The 21,492-nt window shown below is 38.1% G+C and overlaps 1 protein-coding gene across 1 annotated transcript in view; it reads left to right on the top strand.

Annotated features, from left to right (window-relative positions):
- Cmya5 (cardiomyopathy associated 5) overlaps positions 1-21,492 on the top strand; it is an 89,047-nt gene that overhangs the window by 52,665 nt on the left and 14,890 nt on the right. The window contains exons 5-9 of the mRNA XM_042691064.1: positions 77-99; positions 3,690-3,808; positions 10,472-10,621; positions 13,512-13,658; positions 15,417-15,564. Coding sequence (XP_042546998.1) covers positions 77-99; positions 3,690-3,808; positions 10,472-10,621; positions 13,512-13,658; positions 15,417-15,564 — 587 coding nt within the window. The remainder of the gene's footprint in view (positions 1-76; positions 100-3,689; positions 3,809-10,471; positions 10,622-13,511; positions 13,659-15,416; positions 15,565-21,492) is intronic.

Genomic DNA, 21,492 nt, shown 5'->3' with positions numbered 1-21,492 from the left:
ACTTTACTTGTTTTGATTTTTGGTTGATAATTAGATTTTTCTCTCTCTTCTTTCTTTTTCTGTCTTCCTTCACAAGTCATTTGAGGAAATCAATGAAAGGTATATAAACCATGGTGACTGGGAATAGCATGACTGGATGCTTTATTTTTAATATTTTGATGCTTTATAGAAAAGGAGCTGCCAATTAAAAATACATTTAGTGAGCTGCTGAATTTTCACTTTGAGATGCAGTGCTTTTAAAAGCTAAATGATAGCGTTGAAAGAAAATTGCATGTGCTTTAGTTAAATAACAATTATCACAATGTAGTTTCTTAACTGCTTCCTTGAGATGTAATCTGTATTTTCAACCCAATGTGGACCATCTTTTCTGTCAGTGTATACAAAAAAATTTATAGATGGTTAGACTTATTGGTTAAATATGAGAATTTGAAAGAATCCTTCATGTCTGCCTTGAGCAATTTTATGTGTTATGCAATCTTAATGACATTTCCTCATTTTCTCCTCAAGAGATAGTTATGCATTTATCTTCTCTCTCTGTCCACTAACCTAAATGAGTCTTATTCTTTTCATTTTGTTTTGTTTTGTTGATACTTTAAACAATCAGTCTAAGAGATTCTTTTTTTGTTTTGGTCTGGTCGTGGGCCTGAACTCTGGGCCTGGGCGCTGTCCCTCAGCTCTTCAGCCCAAGGCTAGCACTCTACCACTTGAGCCACAGCACCACTTCTGGCTTTTTCTGCTTATGTGGTGCTGAGGAATCGAACCCAGGACCTCATGCATGCAAGGCAAGCACTCTAACACTGAGCCCCCTTCCCAGCCCCTAAGAGATTCTTAATTCTTTAGAAAAGCAAAACATTCCAAAATTAGAAAATGTTGTCTATAAAAATACATGCTATCAGATTTATGTTCACCTTTTGGAGCATAGTAAGGAGATCTGACCCTTTTACCCTTTGCCCCATGGCAAGTCCTGAGGTCTTTCCTACAGGGTAAACTTAATTAGTTTAAAAAATAATTTTAACATTATTTTTTACATTTTAATTTTTTAGCTTTTTATTATCTTTAAATAGTTGTACAGGGCTGGGAAGGTGGCTCAGTGGTAGAGCGCTTGCCTTGCATGCATGAGGCCCTGGGTTCGATTCCTCAGCACCACATAAGCAAAAAGAAAAAAGCCAAAAGTAGTGCTGTGGCTCAAGTGGTAGAGCGCTAGCCTTGAGCTGAAGAGCTGAGGGACAGCACCCAGGTCCAAGTTCAGGCCCCACGACTGGACCCCCCCCCCAAAAAAAATAGTTGTACAAGGGAGTTTTAATTAAACATGTCAAGCCATGAGTACAGTACCTTTTGATCAGTGTTACCCTTCAATTACTGCCCCCTACCCTTCACCAATATGTGACGAGATCAGGTGTGTTCAGGGTGGTATGGCTGTAGACTCACCACTATCTGTACAAGTTTAAATTTTTGTTAATTTTTGTGTGTATGTGTCAGTACTGGGGCTTAAACTCCTGAATTGCTTTGAGGGAAAAAGGCACTACCTGAGCTGGTACCTTTTTCCATAGCTGGCACCATCTTTGAGCCATGCCTCCAGTTCTGGCTTTTGCCAGTTTAGCTGGATATAAGAATCTCTTAGATTTCTTTGCCTGGGCTGGCTTCAAACTACTATCCTCCAATAGATAAAGTAAAACCAGAAATTTGTATCTGTGATATATTAGGGCATAGAAAAATGGATATGAGCTGGGCACCAGTGGCTCATGCCTGTAATCCTACTCAGGAGGCTGAGATCTGAGAATCATGGTTTAAAGCCAGCCCAGGCAGAGAAGTCCCTGTGAAACTCTTATCTCTGATAAACTACTTAAAAAAGCGAGAAGTGATGTTCTGGCTCAAGTGGTAGAGCACTAGCCTTAAGCATAAAAAGGCTCAGAGACAGTGCCTAGGCCCTGAGTTCAAGCACAGGACCAGCCAAAAAGAAAAAAGAAAAATTGACATGGATAGGAAACCTGATCTTTTTTTTACATTATTGAAGCTGTACAGATGAATCCTATTCCATTCACCAGATTATTGCCAATAAGTTTTACAAAAATAATTTACATATTACTATCTGTATTAATCAGTAATAGCTTTAGAGTGGTGACTCATGAATAGAATTACTGGGGGACCTTAAAAAAAATCTTATGTCCTGAGATTCCAGTTTAGTCCATCCAAAGTGTGGCCTGGGTATTTATAAAGCTTCCTGGGTGATTCTAGTGTGCAGACAGTGTTAAGAAACTCTTGTTTATTGGTCTGTTCTTGGGATCAGGGGCTCCTCAAACTTACTGTATTTGAATCACCTGTATAATTTGTGCAATTAAAATTTCTGGAGTCCTGCACCAAATCTACTATGTGAGAATTCCTAGGTGGGACTATGTACCTGTACATTAGCACTTTGTATAAATGAGTTCTGAGCTACATTAGTCAGGCCTGGAAACTCATACCCTCTCCTGCTCTGTTCACTTTATTAAACAAAACAAAAAAACAGTTGTGTTGGGATGTAAAGTGCTTGCCTAACAAATACAATGCCCTGGGTTCCGTCCTTAGTACCTGTATCTGTATGTGTGATATCTGTCTGTCTATCTCTCTCTCTCTCTTTCTCTCTCTCTCTCTCTATATATGTATACATACACATATACACACATACTTCTTCCTAATGATTATTAATCATTTTATAAAAAATATGAATTTATAGTGCCATTACATATACAGTGGATAGTATATATGCATATTTGATTATCCATATTTTATTTATTTTTGAAGATAATGATCAGTAAGAAAATTTGGTAGATGAGACTCTGAGTGCTTTTATTTAAAAATACAATAGAATATTTTTACTTTCCTAAAACATTAGAATATTACAAATGTGAACTGAAAACTATTTGATACTAAACCCTGTATCTTTGGTTTTTGGGGTTTACACTTGCTCATTTTGTGTCATTTAATTAATTTTTACTTCATTGTTGTCTAACTGGCAATGAATTAATCTTTACTAAAGCTGCATGTTACCTAGAGAATGAATTTCAGATAACCCTTATTTTTCTGAAGTAGAAAAGACAAGAAAATTCTTGGATTTGGTAAAAAAATATAAACAAGTAAAAGTCTGTTAATATGGTTCATAAGCACGTGGACAATAACACACACATACACACATACAAAACTAACTTTCATGTCCTCAGATAGCTTCTGTCTCCAGATATAGTATTCCTTCTAGAAGAAATGATGAGAATCTAGTTTATTTCACCATGTTGCTTTTTCTTCATTTTATTTTGTATCAGGAAGGACAGCACTTGCATATTATTTTTCTCAACATTAAGCATGCTTGAATTAAGAAATGTATTAGGCTCAATATTTGCATGTCTCATTTTGTTTTGGAAATGCTAGTCTGTTAAGGAGATGCAGTTATTCCTTTGTTTTTGCTCTTTTCTATAATAATGAAAAAGAGAATCACCACCATTGTAGGACCTACTTTCTAAAAGATGTCTGCTTACCCTCCCATATGCCCATGTTAAAACTGAACAACAGGTTAGGCCATAGTGGAATACAGTAGGGCTTTGCTTCATAAAACCACCACTACCAGTCCCACTTTCCAATGAAAAATTGTTTTTGCTTTTGTCCTGTACATTGTTTAGTACTTTCTTAACTGATGCAGAGGTTTGTCCTCCTGGCAGGTTGCTTTCTGCGATGGACAGAACGGCTTCTTTGGAGAACATGCCTGCTGCCTTTTCCCTTTTTGAACATTATGATGACAGCTCAGCGAGAAGTGACCAGATGTTGAAACAAGTGGCTGGTAATCATTTTGATATATTAATTAATTTGATAGCATTTGGCAGCTCTTACTTGTTTGTTTTGAAACATTTATATATCTGGAAAAAGAAAAGTGTTGATTGTATATCTTAAAGCAATACTTCGAAATAAAGCAGGTGACCAGCATTCCATTTCCAACGATAAACTACATTTCTATTTGAAGCATTATGACTGTGTTGGGGTAAAAAGAGGTAGAAGGAAGGAGCCAAGGAGCCCATGAACTCCTTTGTATTTTGTCTTCTTTAAAAAATAGGACATTGTCTGGGCACTACTGGCTCATGCCTGTAATTCTAGCTGCTCAAGAGGTTGAGATATGAGGATTTTGGTGTGAAACCAGTCTAGGCAGGAAACTTATGAGTCTCTTAATTCCAATTAACCACCAAAAGGTAGAAGTAGAACTGTAGCTCAAGTGGTAGAGTGCTAGCCTTAAACAAAATGGTTCAGAGATAGCACCCAGGCCCTGAGTTCAAGCTCCCAAGATTGGCACAAAAAGAAAAAGATATTTATCTCTATTCATGTATCTATGTATATTTCTCCCTTCCTTCCTTCCTTCTTTCCTTCCTTCCTTCCTTCTCTCCCTCTCTCTCTTTCTCTGTCTCTCTTTCTTTTACTTTCTTTCTTCCTTCCTTCCTTCTGATAATTACTTACTTCATACCACCTGCCAAATATGGAAGTAAAAAGAAATCAAATACACATGTTGTAACAATTTTCCTTGGAGTGGTTCCCCCTCTTTAGTTTAGTTTTTTCCCCCCTTCTTCTTCTTTTTCTTCAAAAAAAAAAAACAATTAGAAAACTAACAGCTCAGCATCATGGTCTGTAGCCAGGAGCCTCCTACTCGGCTGTCAGAAGCATCCTACTGTCTCCAAAATATTTTTTATTGTTCTATTTTAACAAACAAGACAATGGAACTTATTTAGCTCCGTATTTCGTGTTATCAAGTTTCACTTACTGTACAATGTGCTTAAATGTCCTCTTCAAGAGATGTTGTTGTTGGCTGCTGGTGGCTCTTGTCTGTGATCCTCGCTACTCAAGAGACTGAGATCTGAGGATCACAGTTCAAAGCCAGCCTGGGCAGGCAGTCTATGGGAATCTGCTCTCCAATCCACCAGAAAACCAAAAACGCTGCTATGGCTCAAATTGGTGGAGCACTAGCCTTGAGCAAAAGAGCTCACAGATAGTGCCTATGCTGTGAGTTCAAGCCCCATGACCAATGAAAAACAGAAAAAAAAAAGATATATTCTTCCAAAATTATCTTTAAGATGGCAGCTGTATTTAAAACTCATTCTTACGGGAAGCATTTTAGTTTAGTGACTATTGTGTCCTAAAAACAGCCTCATTCCTCAAAATAAACCCTCAAAATTCGAAACTAACTTTTTCTTTTCTCTTTTTTCTTTTTGAGATTCTGGAATTTGAATCCAGATGTTTGCTAAGCAAACATATTACCACTTATACCACATCCATAGCACCCAATAATTTTATACAATAACAAATTCAGTCATTTATCCTAATGGGTAATGTTTAGAAATAGCTCAATACAGAAGGATGTTGCCTCATAATGTCTTTAGGAGGCGTTAAACTAGGGCAGTAAATGCAGATTAAGAAATCTTGATTAATAGAGCAGATCTTTTCCTTTTTCTTCTTCTTTTTTTCTTTTTCTTTTCTATTCTTTTTTTTTTTGGGGTGGTCTGGTCGTGAGCCTGAACTCTGGGCCTGGGCGCTGTCCCTCAGCTCTTCAGCTCAAGGCTAGCGCTCTACCACTTGAGCCACAGCGCCACTTCCGGCTTTTTTTTTCTGCTTATGTGGTGCTGAGGAATTGAACCCAGGGCCTCATGCATGCAAGGCAAGCGCTCTACCACTGAGCCACCTTCCCAGCCCCCATCTTTTTCTTTTAAGAGATTCATTATATACTATTGTTCATTTGAATATTTGGTGGGCAATGGGAGGATATTTTACCTATTTGTAAGAGGTCACAGAGTTAAATAGTTGTGAAATGTTAAGGATTAAGCTTGGAAAGTACACATGTAGTCCTAAAGGCTCCAACTGTCTATGGGAGGACTCATGGGAGAGACAAATGCTACTGTATAAGACTGTTGCACAGAATTGCTAATTGTTCATTGTTCCTTAATCATTTTGTGATACCTCTCAGATATAAAGCCCTCACTTGGTACCTGAAAAGTGAGTCTGATATCTCTATGCTAGAACTAAGAAGACACACACACAGAAAACATGTGTGTTTTCTCAAGAGAAACAGCAGCGTCTGCCACTTATTTTATATTTATTCAAGGCCTGGCTCTGCGGAGATGGTTATGCAGATCCAATCATTTAAACTCACGTTAGGCCAGGGAGGTATGTTTTGTTGTTAAGAAAAGAGGGGATGACATCTTGTACATCTCATTGTTGCAATGGGTCTACCTGTATCCCTATTTAAACAATTTGTTTTTTCTCTTCCTATTTCACAATAAAAAAATATTTCCTCAAATTAGCACTTTGGAATTTACAAATTAGCCCACAAGAAAAAAAAGAAAAGAAAAGGGGAGGGGAGGAGATGGGAGGGCAGGGATGGTAAGTGGAAACAAAAGAGGAGGCAACAATGCTTGATAAGAAATGTACTCATTACCTTGCTCATGTAATTGTAACCCCTCTGTACGGTATTTTCACAATAAAAAAACTTTAAAAAAAAGAGGGGAACCGGAAAATGAATTGCTCAGGACTAAACACTGGTTGGGGGAGGAGTGTGTGGAAGGATAGGTTGGCTTCGAAGTCTTTGTGTGTTATACATTGTCCTTTGTCAAGGACATTGTTGGGGAAAATAAGATAAACAGGGACTAGTCTTTGATTCACATAAACTCAGCCAATTGTGGGTCAGGAGCACCTGCATCTAGATCCTTGGCCACATTAACAAGTAAACAAAAATAGTACTTGAAATACCCATGCACACATACATATGCGCACACACAAGAGCACAGAAATGGTGGGAAAATGCTGAACTAATGCAGCAGTGGTACTCACTAGATACTACATTGAAAATAATCTATACAACTTGTCAGGGAGGGAGGTTGGAAGGGACAAAACTGGGAGAAATTGAGGGAAGAGGTGACACTGTTCAAAAAGAAATTTACGTATTAACTGACTTATGTAACTATGAACCCTTCTGTACATCACCTATACAGTAGAAAAAAATCTACATGAAATACAGGCAACCTCTCCCCCCCCCCCCCCCCCCCCCCGCCAGGCTCTAGTGATCGCCCTGCTTCCTTGACTCTGGCTCCTAAGCATTAAAACAATTAATAAAAATATACAGAGTTACCTTATTACCTTTGTGTGTGTGCATGTGTGTGAGAGAGAAAGAGAGAGAGAGAGAGAGAGGGAGGGAGAGGGAGAGGGAGAGGGAAAGGGAGAAGGAAAGGGAGAATATATGTGTATTTGTATGTGTATGTATGTGTGTTGATCCTGAGCTTGCACTCAGGGCCTAGGCACTGTTCCTGAACTTCTTTGCTCAAGGCTAATGCTCTACCATGTGAGCCACATCTCCATTTCTAGCATTTTTTGGTGGTTAATTGGTGATAAGAGTCTTACAGACTTTCTTGCTGGGCATGAGCCACTGGCACCCAGCTCTTATTACCCATGTAACTTCAGTAGCATTAAGTAGATTCATATCACCATACAAATATTAACCACATCCATTTCTAGAACCTTTCATCTTACAAAACCAGAATTCTATACTTATTCAACACTATCTACTAGCTTCTATCTATGGAGTAATCTTGCTCCCTTTTCACTTATACTTATTCAACACAATCTACTAGCTTCTATCTACGGAGTAATCTTGCTCCCTTTTCACTTAAAAATGTTTGTAGAGTAAAAGTTTTGAAAAAATGATATTTTAACTTTAATATTTTGATGAGAAGGAGCACAAAATTACTTCTAGACTCCATGCTTTGCTTCATTTTTCCTTAAAATTTGGGGGTTGGACAACTATCATTTTTTAAGTTTGTTATTTGAAAGAGAGAAAAATGTAAAGAGATGTTACTATAAAAAAATGCCAGCATTGGGGCTGGGAAGGTGGCTCAGTGGTAGAGTGCTTGCCTTGCATGCACAACGTCCTGGGTTTAATTCCTCAGCACCACATAAGCAGAAAAAGCTAGAAGTGGCACTGTGGCTCAAGTGGTAGAGTGCTAGCCTTAAGCTGAAGAGCTGAAGGACAGTGCCTAGGCCCAGAGTTCAGGCCTCACTACCGACCAACCAAAAAAAAAAAAAAAGCCAACATAGCTTAATATGCTTAAAATGCCAACATTGTTTTGAAGGCCACTGACAGTAATTGAAACGTTTTGTTTGGCTCTTCAATAAACCTGGGTAACATGAAAATTTCCCTGATCATGTCTATTGGGATGGATACCTTGAGAATGTGACACTGATTCTTTGCTCCTGCCAAGGCCATCTTGCCTTGTGAATGTTCCTACTCATTATGTCAGACACATTTATTAAGCACTTGAATTATCGTATCTTAAACAGTAATCTGAACAATATAGAAATACATATATAATACCCATATATTATCTCACCATTACCCTAGGAATAGTATTATTACTGTTTTCTTATTTTGAAGACTGGGAAACAGTTAAAATAATGCAGCTAGTTAATTGGGGATCTGGAATTTCACTTTGGGCAGCTTCTCTGTTATGGAGTCCATGAATGGAGTCCATTGTATACTACTTATTTTTCAAAATTCTGCATTCTTCAACTCTTTATCTCTATTGACTCTTTTTACTTGTCTCATTGTATTCTATTGGTTAGATCTGTTTTTCCTCGTTTTTATTTTCGTATTGAACTAACCTTTGCTTTTCTTTGTTTTTCTTTTCTAACAAAATTATCTTAGAAAATTTGGCCAATACTACTTCAGAAAGCTTGTCTCTAGGGAAATTGTTGACTGGGCAAAAAAGCACATAAAATTTAAAGACATGGGATCTTTTTTAACTATGGGAATAACCTTTTCTTCTAACTTGTAAAATGTGTTCAATGATTTTATGTCATAAATTTTGACAGAAAATTACATAGCTTGATTTGATTTATGATGTTGTATATACCATTATGTTCAACATGCATAATTATAAACTTTAAAACTCTCTCATGAAATGCTTAAGAATATTATTTGCCTTTAAACTTCAGAACAATTGACAACAGAGTTACACTAGATGTCTATAACATGTAATTTAATTATTGGGAAACTTTGCCTCCTATGTAGCTTTTTAATTTTAATTTTTAAATAGGTCTGCAAATATGGGTACCATTGTTTCCCTTATTTGAAATAATTAGTATATGTCTAGGATAGTCTTAACAGATGAGCAGAAAAGCTCAAAAGCTATGTACATATGACCATATACACTGATGATAAGTGAAATGAACCCCAAAATATGGATATAAGAGGTTTTCCCTTGTTGTTGTTGTTTTTAATGTACTATGTGGTTTTTCTTTGTTCTTTTCTATGTTCTTTCACCTATGGTATATCCCTGTTGTCACTGTATTTGATTTTGGTATCTTGTACCTTGTATATGCATTTATCTAATTTGGGGAGGAGAAGGGGAATAACAAAATGCTGAAACAAGGATACAGGATGACCCATTGCAACAATGATACTCACACGACACTAGGTTGGAAATGAACCTTACAATCTTTGGGTGGGGGGAGTGGAGGAGGTAGGGGAGGGAAGGGAGAGCAGGAGAAAAACAAAGGAGGGGATAACAATGCCCAACAATAAATGTACTCATTAACTTACAGATATAACCCTGACCTCTCTGTACAGCACCTTTACAAGAAAAAAAAATTTTTTTAACAAAGAAGTCTGCCCGGCATAGGTAGCTCACACTTGTAATCCTGGCTACTCAGGAGTCTGAAATCAAAGGATCATGGTTTAAAGTCAGCCTGGGCAGACAAATTCAAGAGACTCTTAACCTCTAATTAACCAACAAAAAGCCAGAAATGGAGATGTGGCTCAAGTGTTAGTGCACCAGCCTTGAGCAGAAAAGTCAAATGAGAGTATGAGGCTCTGAGTTCAAGCTCCAGTACTAGCACAAAAATAAAAACCTGTAGGTGTACAAGTGTGAAAGAGAAAATGGGACAGTAGTTTCAAAAAGTATACTTAGTTATTCATTTTATGTCATTCTTTTTTAGCCTTGAAGATGTTGTAAAGGATTTTATTGGTCTCTTGTTAATATAGACTTTATATTAATATAGAATAATACAGTGTTAGCTAGAAAAGCATATTAAAATTATACTTTTTGTTTTGAAAAAACCAAGTTACTAGACACATCCTTTAGCCTATATAAGTTTATATCTATATCTATATCTGTCTGTCTGTATATGTGTATGTATATGACTACAGAAGAATATTATATAGTGATTCTGGTTTGGGATATATTTTTGCACATATGAAAATGTCTAGAAGACATTCTGTCACATTTAACTATAACCATGATTGTTTCCAAGGAATATAACTGGGGTTGGGTATGGGAAACAAGGAGCTCTCCTACTTTCATTCTAAGTATTTCTGTATTGTTTGAATTGTTTTTCACTAAATATAAGTAGCTTTTGCAAAACAATACTTCAATGAAAACAATATTAGCTATAGTAAATTGTGCATGTATTTCAGTTCCCCAGCCTCCCAGACTAGAACCTCAGGAATTGAATTCTGCCACCAGCACCACAATTGCAGTTTATTGGAGCATGAACAAGGAAGATGTTGTTGACTCATTCCAGGTTTACTGCATGGAGGAGCTACAAGATGATCAAGAATTCAATGGTAGGATTGCTAGCACAAATACTAATACAGGTGTACCTTTCTGCATCTTCAGGTGATGTATTTAAATATTTAAATAGATACATATGTATGTACACATATCAAAATACCCACAAAGCATCTGTAGCCACTTACAAACAACAATAGCAAAAGACTGTCAACAGACATAATGATAAGGATCAAAGGAAAGAAAAACATACACCTATCTTAAAAGCCAACCTAACTTTCATAATTGAGATTCAGACTTGACTTTGAGTTCTCAGAATAACAGCAGCAACTAAGTGATTCTCATTTCCATAAGGAGGAAACATAGCAGTGTTTCAATCAATAGGAAGCATGAAAGACAATGTTACATGTCCCACTTTGTTTTTTTTTTTTGGGGGGGGGGTCCGGTTGTGGGGCCTGAGCTCTGGGCCTGAGCACTGTCCCTCAGCTCTTCAGCTCAAGGCTAGCGCTCTACCACTTGAGCCACAGCGCCACTTCCGGCTTTTTTGTTTTTGCTTATGTGGTGCTGAGGAATCGAACCCAGGGCCTCATGCATGCAAGGCAAGAGCTCTAACACTGAGCCACCTTCCCAGCCCACGTGTCCCACTTTGTAGAGGAGAAAGAAACTATGTATGGAGCAATGTCAACACAATGACTTTAATACACATACAGCACTGGATGCCCTGGTTGGCCTGTTCTCAGGTCTGCTAGCTTAATAAAGGCTACAGACCAACCAGATAGGTTTATTTGGTGTTGATAATCCTCAACACACGGGCCTAGGAATGGTGAAGTTATCCAGTGTCTCAAATTAATGTGTGAATAGAACAGAGCATATTCTCAGCAGGACTTCTGACCGGAACCAGGAGTCAGGCAGCTTGAGATTGTACTTCCTGATGAATCAGAGCTGGGGTGGCTGACATTCTGTGCAGCTTGTTGAAGACAGACCCACACACTTTGGAAACCAGATGAGCAGGACTAACATCCTATCACAAAACTCAGGAGCTCTGTTTGTAATCAAGAAGGATTTATAACATATTCTACTGTTTAAAAGACTTAAGTCTTTTGAAATTGTGATAGTTTAGGAAAAAAGGTGTTTTTTTTTTTAAAGTTTATTGTAAAGGTAATGTACAGAGGGGTTAAAGTCACATAAGTCAGGTAATGAGTACATTTCTTTTTGAACAGTATAGAAAAAAAAGTTTAAAAAAAGCTACTGTATATGTAAAGTCCGTCTATAAGGACTATGTCTTTTTGAGAAACTATTACCTTATGCCTGGGACTACACATCAAAATAAGTGTTATACTTCATTTGCAAAGAGAAAATTGAAGTGAGGATAAGTAATTTGTCCAATGCCACATAACTTGTACGTGTCAGGGGCAAGACTTAAACATTAATCTTTCAGATTTATGAACAAAAGTTGATGTTTTTGCTTATCTCTGTGTTTATTTTGTTTTGCCATATTTTGCTTACCATCATCCCTAACCCAAACATTTCCCTGTTGGGTGTCTCATGGTTTCATGCCTTTAACTGTGCTGATAACAGCCAGTGATAAGGTCTTCAGTAACATGTGCCATGTGGATTTTTAACAGAATTACCTAAAGGAATGACTCCAGTGCAAACTGTAACCACAGTGTCTGGGCAATGGGGAAAATGTTTTTCAGAGTCTTAGTGATGTTGGTCAAATAGATCTTTATGTTCTGAAAAAGGAGGTGATTGAAGAATTTGGCTAGGTTGGAGCCCTAATTTTCTTTTAAGGAAACAGTTGGGTTCTTCACTGAAGAAATTTTAAGAGGTGACTTTCAGAACCAATAAAAGTAAATAACTGAAGTCACTATAGACTATTTAAAAAAATTGTTCTTTTTTAAAAAACGTTATTTTTTAAAGGGGAGAAAAATTTAGTAGTAATAATCAAGTTGGCTCAAATGAGCAGGTATATAAAATAGTATTGAGTTACATTTACTGTAAAAATATAAAAAGTAAGATAATTGAACAACTTTTGAAAGGAAAGTATCTTTATTGAACAAAGTTACTTAGAATAGCATATAACCTATCAATCTAAGCATTTCTATAAGCTATGAAAATCGTTAGTTGAAAGAATTCAGGAATTCATAAGAAAGAACCAGGATTTGAAACCTGGAAAGTCATAAGAATGCAAATATTGTTTACTAATCATCAACAATGCTTTGTAATCTGCAGTTAAAAAACACATAGTTGTTCTTTTTTATGATATACTCTGATGAAATGCTGGTACTAGCTCTTAAGAATTTTCTTGAAGATATGTTACTGAAATCTAAACTAGCATTAACTATGAAATTTTAATATTTGCTATTGAGATAAGTTACTTTAATTGTGGTATTTGAAACTCAGCATCTTACAAATATATTATTATTAATTACTATTTTGTGATAAGTGTTCACAAGTAATACCGTGGCTTTTTTGTTTGGAAGTCTTGGGGCTTGAACTCTGTTCCCGAACTTTTTTGCTCAGGGCTAATACTCTACCACTTGAGCTAAAGCTTCACTACTAGTTTTGGGGCTTTTTTGGTGGTTATTTGGAACAAAGAGTCTTACAAACTTTCCTGCCAGGGCTGGAAAGTTAGGATGATAGACATGAGCCACAGGCACCCGGAAATACTAAATCATTGTGAATATCTTTTCAGACTTCTATTGAATTCTTATGTATTTATTCTAAAGAGCCAGTTATTACATAATTTAATTTGTAAGGTCTTTTTTCCACTGGAAAAAATCATATTACATTAAAAAAAATGGTAACATCTAGTTAACTTTGTTTTTTTTGTTTTGTTTTTTTTTTAGGGTGTGTTACTTTATTTTTTTTTTTTGGATGATTTTTTTTTAACATCTAGTTAACTTTGAAGGGCACCTTAGAGTTTATGGTTGTGTTTTATTCTAGAATTGGTAGAAGAATACAGATTGACAGTGAAAGAAAGCTACTGCATTTTTGAAGATTTGGAACCTGACCGATGCTATCAAGTCTGGGTAATGGCTGTGAACTTCACTGGATGTAGCCTGCCTAGTGAAAGGGCAATTTTTAGAACAGGTAAGGAGATGCTATGGGAGAGGGGTTTATGAGCCAATACTCTTGAGATCAGCCAGTAAGTATCGATGAGGCACCTGTTGTATGTTGAATGTAGAGCAAAATGCTGGGTATAAAATAATGAGAAAGACTGAGCTCCTATTTACAAAAGCTCAGAGGCTGCTAGAAAAAAACCACAGAAAGTATTGATAATAATCCAGATACAAGTTATTATGAGAGCAATCTAAAGGGGGACACAGATGGTCACCAGAGGGGCAGCATCAGGAACGGCTTCCTACAGCTGATTCCTATAGAAATTGCGTTAGAGGATCAGTAAGAAGTAATACATTATTGGAGCATATTTCATTTGGAGAAAGTGTATGAGTAGAGACACTGAGGTAGGAAATGGTAAAAAAACATATAGGGCAGCCGGGCGCCAGTGGCTCACGCCTGTAATCCTAGCTACTCAGGAGGCTGAGATCTGAAGATCACAGTTCAAAGCCAGCCCAGGCATGAAAGTCCATGAGATTCTTTTTATTTTTTAATTTTTTAATTTTTTGGGTCCGGTCATGGGGCCTGAACTCTGGGCCTGGGTGCTGTCCCTCAGCTCTTCAGCTCAAGCCTGGGTGCTGTCCCTCAGCTCTTCAGCTCAAGGCTAACGCTCTACCACTTGAGCCACAGCACCACTTCCGGGTTTTTTCTTTTTGCTTATGTGGTGCTGAGGAATCAAACCCAGGACCTCATGCATGCAAGGCAAGCACTCTACCACTGAGCCACCTTCCCAGCCCCGTGAGATTCTTATCTGCATGCAATAAACTACTCAGAAAACCAGAAGTGGCTCTGTGGCTCAAGTGGTAAAGAGCTTGCCTTGAGCTGAAGAGCTAAGGGACAGCATCCAGGCCCAGAGTTCAAGCCCCATGACCAACCAAAAAACAAACAAATAACAAACAAACAAAACAACCATATAGGGCACATAAGAAGTGTGCTATTACTTTTTAGCCCTAGAAATAAGGAGAGATCAGTAGAAAAAACTACCACATGGAGGCTGTATTTACAAAACAAGAAGGCTGGGTTTTATTGTATAGGTGCTAGGAGATAAGCAATGATATTCAACTAATGAATGTTGATATCTTTTCATAAGGGGCTGAAGCAGGAGACATAGCCACAACTAGCTGCATTGGTTTTAAGATAATTGGAGTTGTCTCAGGGAAGAATTAGCTTGCTCCTGCCCTTTAGAACTTTATCCTTTCGTCTTGTTTTTGAAATAATTCTGTATAGAGCACCTACTGAAGACAGATCATGACTATCTTTTGTGCAAAGATAGACGGGCAAGGATTTTTTTGTTTATTTATTTACATGTACAGTAAATTTATAAAGTGGAGCAGGGTTTACTGTAAGCCTATATTAGAGGCTGTTTGGGGATGGATTAAAAACTTTTCCACTTAGAAAGCAGAGGAGAGAGGGAGACTATTAGCTATATACACTTTTTTTTTATCTCCTTTGGGTTTTTAACACAGAATGAATTTTCAGATAAAAATTATTTTATTCGTCTCAGTAAATTAATAATAAAAGTGTTTAAAATAGCTGGGATGCAGGTCAGTGGCAAAGTGCTTACCGAGTAAGTGCAGTGTCCTGGGTTTGATCTTCAGTACCAAAAAAAAAAAAGGACAAAAACTACAGTTTAAAAAGTGTTAAAAATAAAATCATACCTAAGCCTTCTTCCCCAGCAGCAGGGAAAGCAAGCCCACATTGCTCGCGATTGATTTGCTTCTCTCTCTGCAGCGCCTTCCACCCCTGTAATTCATGCTGAGGACTGCACTGTGTGTTGGAACACAGCCACCATCCGATGGCGGCCTGCCAACCCAGATGCCACAGAGACTTACACTCTAGAGTACTGTAGACAGCACTCTCCAGAGAGTGAGGGTCTCAGGTAAGAGTCCTTTTCCAGAAAGAGACATCCCAGAGCTCTAGGAAGCAAGACATCCCAGAACTCTAGGAACCAAATTCCAGACTCATAGCTAACCTCTGAGCTTGTGCTCACCAAGCAAGAAAAGCATCTCCAAATCCTGCAGAGGTAATTAAGCTGTGGACTTGATTTACAGCTCCATCACTATTCATCAATGAACTGCATGTTTGTAATAAAACGCACTCTACAATGCAGAATAATAACTCCCTTGTAAGAAAATGTATATGAACTTTAATAAGATAGAACATTCTTTGAGGTATATTTATCTTGAGTCATTAGACAGGATTTATACATATTTTATGTACTTTTTACTAGCACTATCATAATAGGTACATGTAACTCAGGAAATAGTGAGCTTGTGTATAATGCAAATCGGAATGTCTCCATGATATATTGGTAACATAAATGAGCTAATTACACTTTTATTATTACAGAGACATACCTGCCTCTGCAAGAACATGAAGAATCTAGAGATTCTTCTAGTAAAAAAGAAATGGGAAGTTCTCTCACTAAAATGATGAAGCTAAATTTTATCAATAAAGGTTCATGTAATCTCTAGACACTTATAAGTGTTAGCTCACCTATGAGATGGTTTTCCAAAGTCCCAATGATAGAATAACTTTACACACCATTATGAATACTCATGTTTTGAGATACTTAATTTTTCTTTCTAAACAAATTTACTGAGATAAACTATTTTGGCAGGATATGTAAATTAGAACTAATGGTATGAAATGAGACAACATTTTAATGAAGCATATTGTCTGACCTCTTGATTATCTTCATGATCAATCTATAGCTATTTATTTAGCTATGATATGAGGTTTCATATGACTGAGCAATAATTATAGTTCTTTCAAGCTGAAGACAGACTTCACAAAGAAATGATCAAATTGGGTTGGGTGGGTGTGTACGGGTGGGATGGAGGCATTTTAGCCGAAGTGAGAATGTGGTAAATGTACAAGAAAATACCCTGGACCTTGTGCAGAGCCCCTAGATACTATGAGAATATGATTTTATGAGTGTGTGAGTTGTATAGAAATCTCCCCCAGTATCAGCAGAGAAAGCCTAGCTCTCTCTGAGGCCAGCTCAGACAGTTCATGAATGTTCTGAAGTGAATCATCTTTTATGGCAGCAGTTCCCAGCTGGCATTTGCATAAATCATATCAGCACAGTTGGATACTTAAATCAGCAGGAATCTGGAAACCTTGAGACTTTGTAGCCAACTCACTGAGGGAGCTGAGATATCATCTCATTATTATAATTATAAGGAGAAGGGAAAGGGAAAACAAAAGGGAAAAGGTGTCCACTGAAGGCCTTCACATGCCAGGAATTATTTTTACTCTGTTAATCCTCTCAACAATAAAAGAAGGTAAGTGGTGATCTCTGTTAAGCTAGACTTCAGTGAGTTGGCCAAGGTAGTAGATGATGGAGAGAGAGTGTAAGGTAAGGATTCACATCCAGATCTATCTTATTCTTATAATGTTGTCATGACAATGAGTTAGCATAGTCAACAGACTGACAACTGGGAATTACCAGGTTGTCTTTGATTTCTTTGTTACATGAAAAACAGATAATAGAGAATGCAACACCATTCAAACCCCCTTGATTTTTCCTTTGCCCAATCATCCTGGGGCCTTAAAACCATAAAAGGTGGAGGCATTTGATATCAATAATCCATTCCAAATCCTTCTACCAAAGCCAAAGAGATCAATCATAGCTCCATTTGTAGGAAAATCAAATGGCCATTCACCAGTTTCATCAAAGCTAATGTAGGATTTATTGAAACAAAAAAACTTGTCATTAGTGTATTCTATTTGAGACTTTTCTATCAAGTTCAATTTTATTACATTGCAAAAGAGTGTATGAGGAGCTGAAGTTTATACCAGTGTTAGAACAATTCAGGATCCATTGTCATATACTGCATGTAGTTCAATAAGTTTAAAAGTAAAGGAAGTCCCACATGTGGGGCATTCTTTAGAGTTTGGATCTGTGTTGAAGATGGGGCTATTTTCCAATTAGATGCTCAAAGACTCCTTGGTACCAGGAAATGCAATGGCATGGCCAGTCCATAGCTCAGTGCTGACTCTTTAGCTCCCTGCTGAGTCTGACTTTAGATAATTTTTTGAAACAAGCAAAATTGTTTTGGCCACAAATTGTTACCTTGATTATCTGCCAGATCTACTGTTGATGCACTGTATCAGAGTCATCCCTCATCAGCACAAGCCTCTCAAGTCTTGTATTCCAGGCTGGTCTCAATAGACAGTGAAATAATTAATCTGTAATTCCAATACACCAGAACTGCAAAAATCATTTATGTCTTTTGGTTCTCTGGTTAAAGGGTTTCAGAGGGAAACTCTTGAAAGGGCCATGGGTTTTACATGTTTTAACCATCTGGTTAAAGCTGGTTCTCACAACCAGCTTTAGAAGATCTCATTATGTATGGCATTTTGAAACTCTCTAAAATATGATTCCCCTACAATCTCTATAGCTCAGTTATAATCCTATTTATCTACTGGTTTTATAACTCTATTCAAGTTCTGGGTTCCTTGGAAAATCCTATACTAAACTAGATCCCAAAATTGATTCACTCCCAAAATTGATTAGGAGGGGAGCAAGGAAGATAAAAAATTATCTAGACTAAGAAGCAGGTAAGGATGAGGAACTTATCTGTGTAGGTCCTCCACAATGGTCTGTTACATGTACCAGTGAATGAATGGAATTGGCCAACCTCCTTTTGACATAACTCACTTTGTGAACCTAATTGGCTAAGAGCTGTCCCTAAGCTAAAGAGAGAGGACATAAGAATTAAATGATTCCCCCTCTTTTCTCCACCACTAATCCCTGATAAAAATGGGCGGTCTTAAAAACTATGATCTGCTGGGCACTGGTGGCTCATGTCAGTAATCCTAGCTACTCAGCTGAGACCTAGAGGAAAAAATTCTGTGAGATTCCATTTCCAATCAACCAGCAAGATGTAGGACCTGAATTCTGGCTTAAGAGGGAGCAAGCCAGCAGGAAACAGTGAGACGCTGGGGCTCTGTGTTCAAGTCCCAGTACCAGGAAAAACAAAACAAAACAAACAAACAGAAACCTGGTCTGCTGTAGGAAGGGCAGTTAAAAGGAAATGAAAAAGGAGATGATTCACACACACACACACACACACACACACACACACACACACACACACACACACACACACACACACACGAGCTATGACATTGATTGTCCTTTAGAGTGGGGAATCTAACTTTGGTTGCCAGAGCAAAATCAGATCATCTTCAGACCTGAATTCATTCTTCTGGAATGATGGCCTCTAGATGTTCCACTTTAAGAAAAAAGGTCCTGGTTGAACTCTTCCGGTGGGTGTTTGAATGAGGCAAGCCTACTCTGCCCTCAAGTTCCATGACACAGTGTCTGAAATAGCTGAGCAATTGTCTCTTTCATAATCCATACAGAAATTTGCATATTTTGGCGTGTGGGCATCGAGGCTCCATCCCAGCAGTTGGTCCCTGTGGGGACTGGGGGTGGGCGGGAGTGACAATCCTCAGTTTGTGTGTGGGGGCCCAAGGGAGCTCCTACTCACCCTCTTCCTGTTTTTCTTTGAATGCTCTCCTCAGGTTGGGTGGGCTCAACACACTTTCAAAATTTTTCCACCGCTCGGCTGTTTCCTCAGCTGTTCTGTCTCTCCTGTGTGAGAGAAGTCAGCAGAAGTGTGGGTGGAGGAGGGAAAACTGAGAGAAATATAGTACAAGGATTAGCTGTGTGGGCTGTGCAGAGAAAATCTGTGTGGTGAATGACAAATCTGTGAGACTCAATACTCCACAAGGCAGGCAGGAGTGAGCTTCTTGTTCCCTGCTCCCTGGCCCCTGAAGAGGCTGTGGGGTTGGGAGACCCTCCCTGTTCTGTCTTCCAGGGTGAGCCTTCCCAAGAGAGGTCAGCTTCTAGGCGCTGGGCTTGTCCACATTGTCCTCTGTGCCTAGCTTATGGGTCCACTGGTTGAGAAACAGAATTGCCTGGTAAAGCAGTAATGTGTATATGCTCTATGTGGGGGTACCTGCTGTTCCCTGTACAGTAAGGACAAGTAAAGATGTGTTTCCTAATGAACTTTCTGCCTAAATCAAGTGTGGAGAATCTCTGCACTTCTCGCTCTTCCAAAAAAAACAACCCAAAACTCACAAAAACTTCCTTATTAAGCCTTCAGGTGGATGCATAGGTGATGACTGACCAGCAGTAGCTGCAAGGTGTGGGTAAAGAAGGCAGCTATTCCATCTCCAGACTTGCTCCCAAGGATGACAAGAGAGCCCACCCAAATGCATTGAATACTGAAGAGCTAATTGCTGTCTATGTGGTAGTATTTGCCCTCGCCAGGTTAGGAGCTCCTTTTGCAGGGAGCTATGTGCAGGTGACGTCCCTCTGCATTCTTGGCATCCAGCATTTTCTAAATGAAATCTTGCTAAATGAATCCAACTTGACTTTGGGCTTTAGAAGTCACATCCATCTCCTGGTTGTACAGGAAAATCCTCAGTCAATAGAAACACAACCTGTTCCTTCAGTTGGAACTTAGACTCTGTCACTTTCTTACAGCATCCAACTTGTTCACAAAAAAAGACCTAGACATAACAGAACTGCTCAAACAGCCCTGTAAGAATAAGAGACGGATAATGCAGAGGTGAGGAGACTTGTATCAGGGAGCTCAGGGTGAGAATAGTACCTCAAGGGAACATAAAATTCAAAATCTGAATGTCTTGGCAGCTGAAGTGAAAACTGGAGAGGGGGAAGAGAGCAAGAGAGAGGAAGAAAGATTACATAACTCATCTCTTTAAAAAGGAAGCACAACATTTCACTAAGAGAGACAATTATATTTCTTGACATTCAGCTCTAAGATGAATTTTTCATGGAGATCTTTATATAAGGGCTATTAAACAAGATAATAGTGATTGTCTTTTAAGAGCAGTTTTACCAAAGATGTGAAAACATTTCCTATGCAACCATTAAAAAAAATCAGATCTGAAGGAATGCATAGTGTTAAAATCCATACAGGCAGGTCTACAGGGACTTTGTAATTGTCGACATATGTGGCGGGGATTGATAAGGAAGTGCTCAGAGAATCTGGGAGCATGCATGTTAGGAGGCTCCAGGGTTTCTCTGCCTGCAATGTAAATGATATCATTCAGGTTTGGGGAGGGTTGCAAGAGAGAAAACAGATGTCCAGGATCCTTCCTCTAGAACTCTCAGCTGTGTTGATGTTATGAGACATTCTAACCACAGGGAATCCTAGCCCCAGGTTATCAGCACTTAGCCCTTGTACTGTTTTTCAGCACAGTCATGAAGTGAGGTTTAATTAAAATTGAGTATCCTAGTATATGTATTCATCCAAAGAAAAATAGTTCCATTAAAATTTTTATATTTATCGAGTTTTATAAATGGAATATAAAGTGTATAAGAAATATAAGGTATATCAACAATTTTCTTCTTAATCCTGGTCTAACCTGTTTTTTTTTTTTTTACTTTAAACAATTGCTATTTTTACAGTTGGGTAAGGTTTTATAAATAGCTTCAGCCATGGCTATTTGATTAGTTGTTCTTGTATTTAATATTGCTCATGTTCTCAAGTACTTTCCTTTTCCTTTCTCTCCTTTCTACCTTTTCTCATCCCCATGCTATGTCTTGATTGTGTTTCCCAAACCTCAGTGATCATAAAAATGAACCGGGATGCTTGTTGAACATTGAATTGTACAGGCTCCTCTTATGATATTCTAGTTCGGAAACGGGGTGTGGGTGTGCTTGTCTGTAAGCCCAGCACTTGGAAGGCTGATGCAAGAGGATCTCAAGTTTGAGGCCAGCCTGGCTACCTAGTGGGTTTGATATCAGCCAGGACTACATATTTTG

This window comes from Dipodomys spectabilis, unplaced genomic scaffold (genome assembly GCF_019054845.1).
Source record: "Dipodomys spectabilis isolate Male_0828 unplaced genomic scaffold, ASM1905484v1 ptg000140l, whole genome shotgun sequence".
Classification (NCBI taxonomy): domain Eukaryota; kingdom Metazoa; phylum Chordata; class Mammalia; order Rodentia; family Heteromyidae; genus Dipodomys; species Dipodomys spectabilis.
This window is presented reverse-complemented; position numbering and strand designations above follow the sequence as displayed.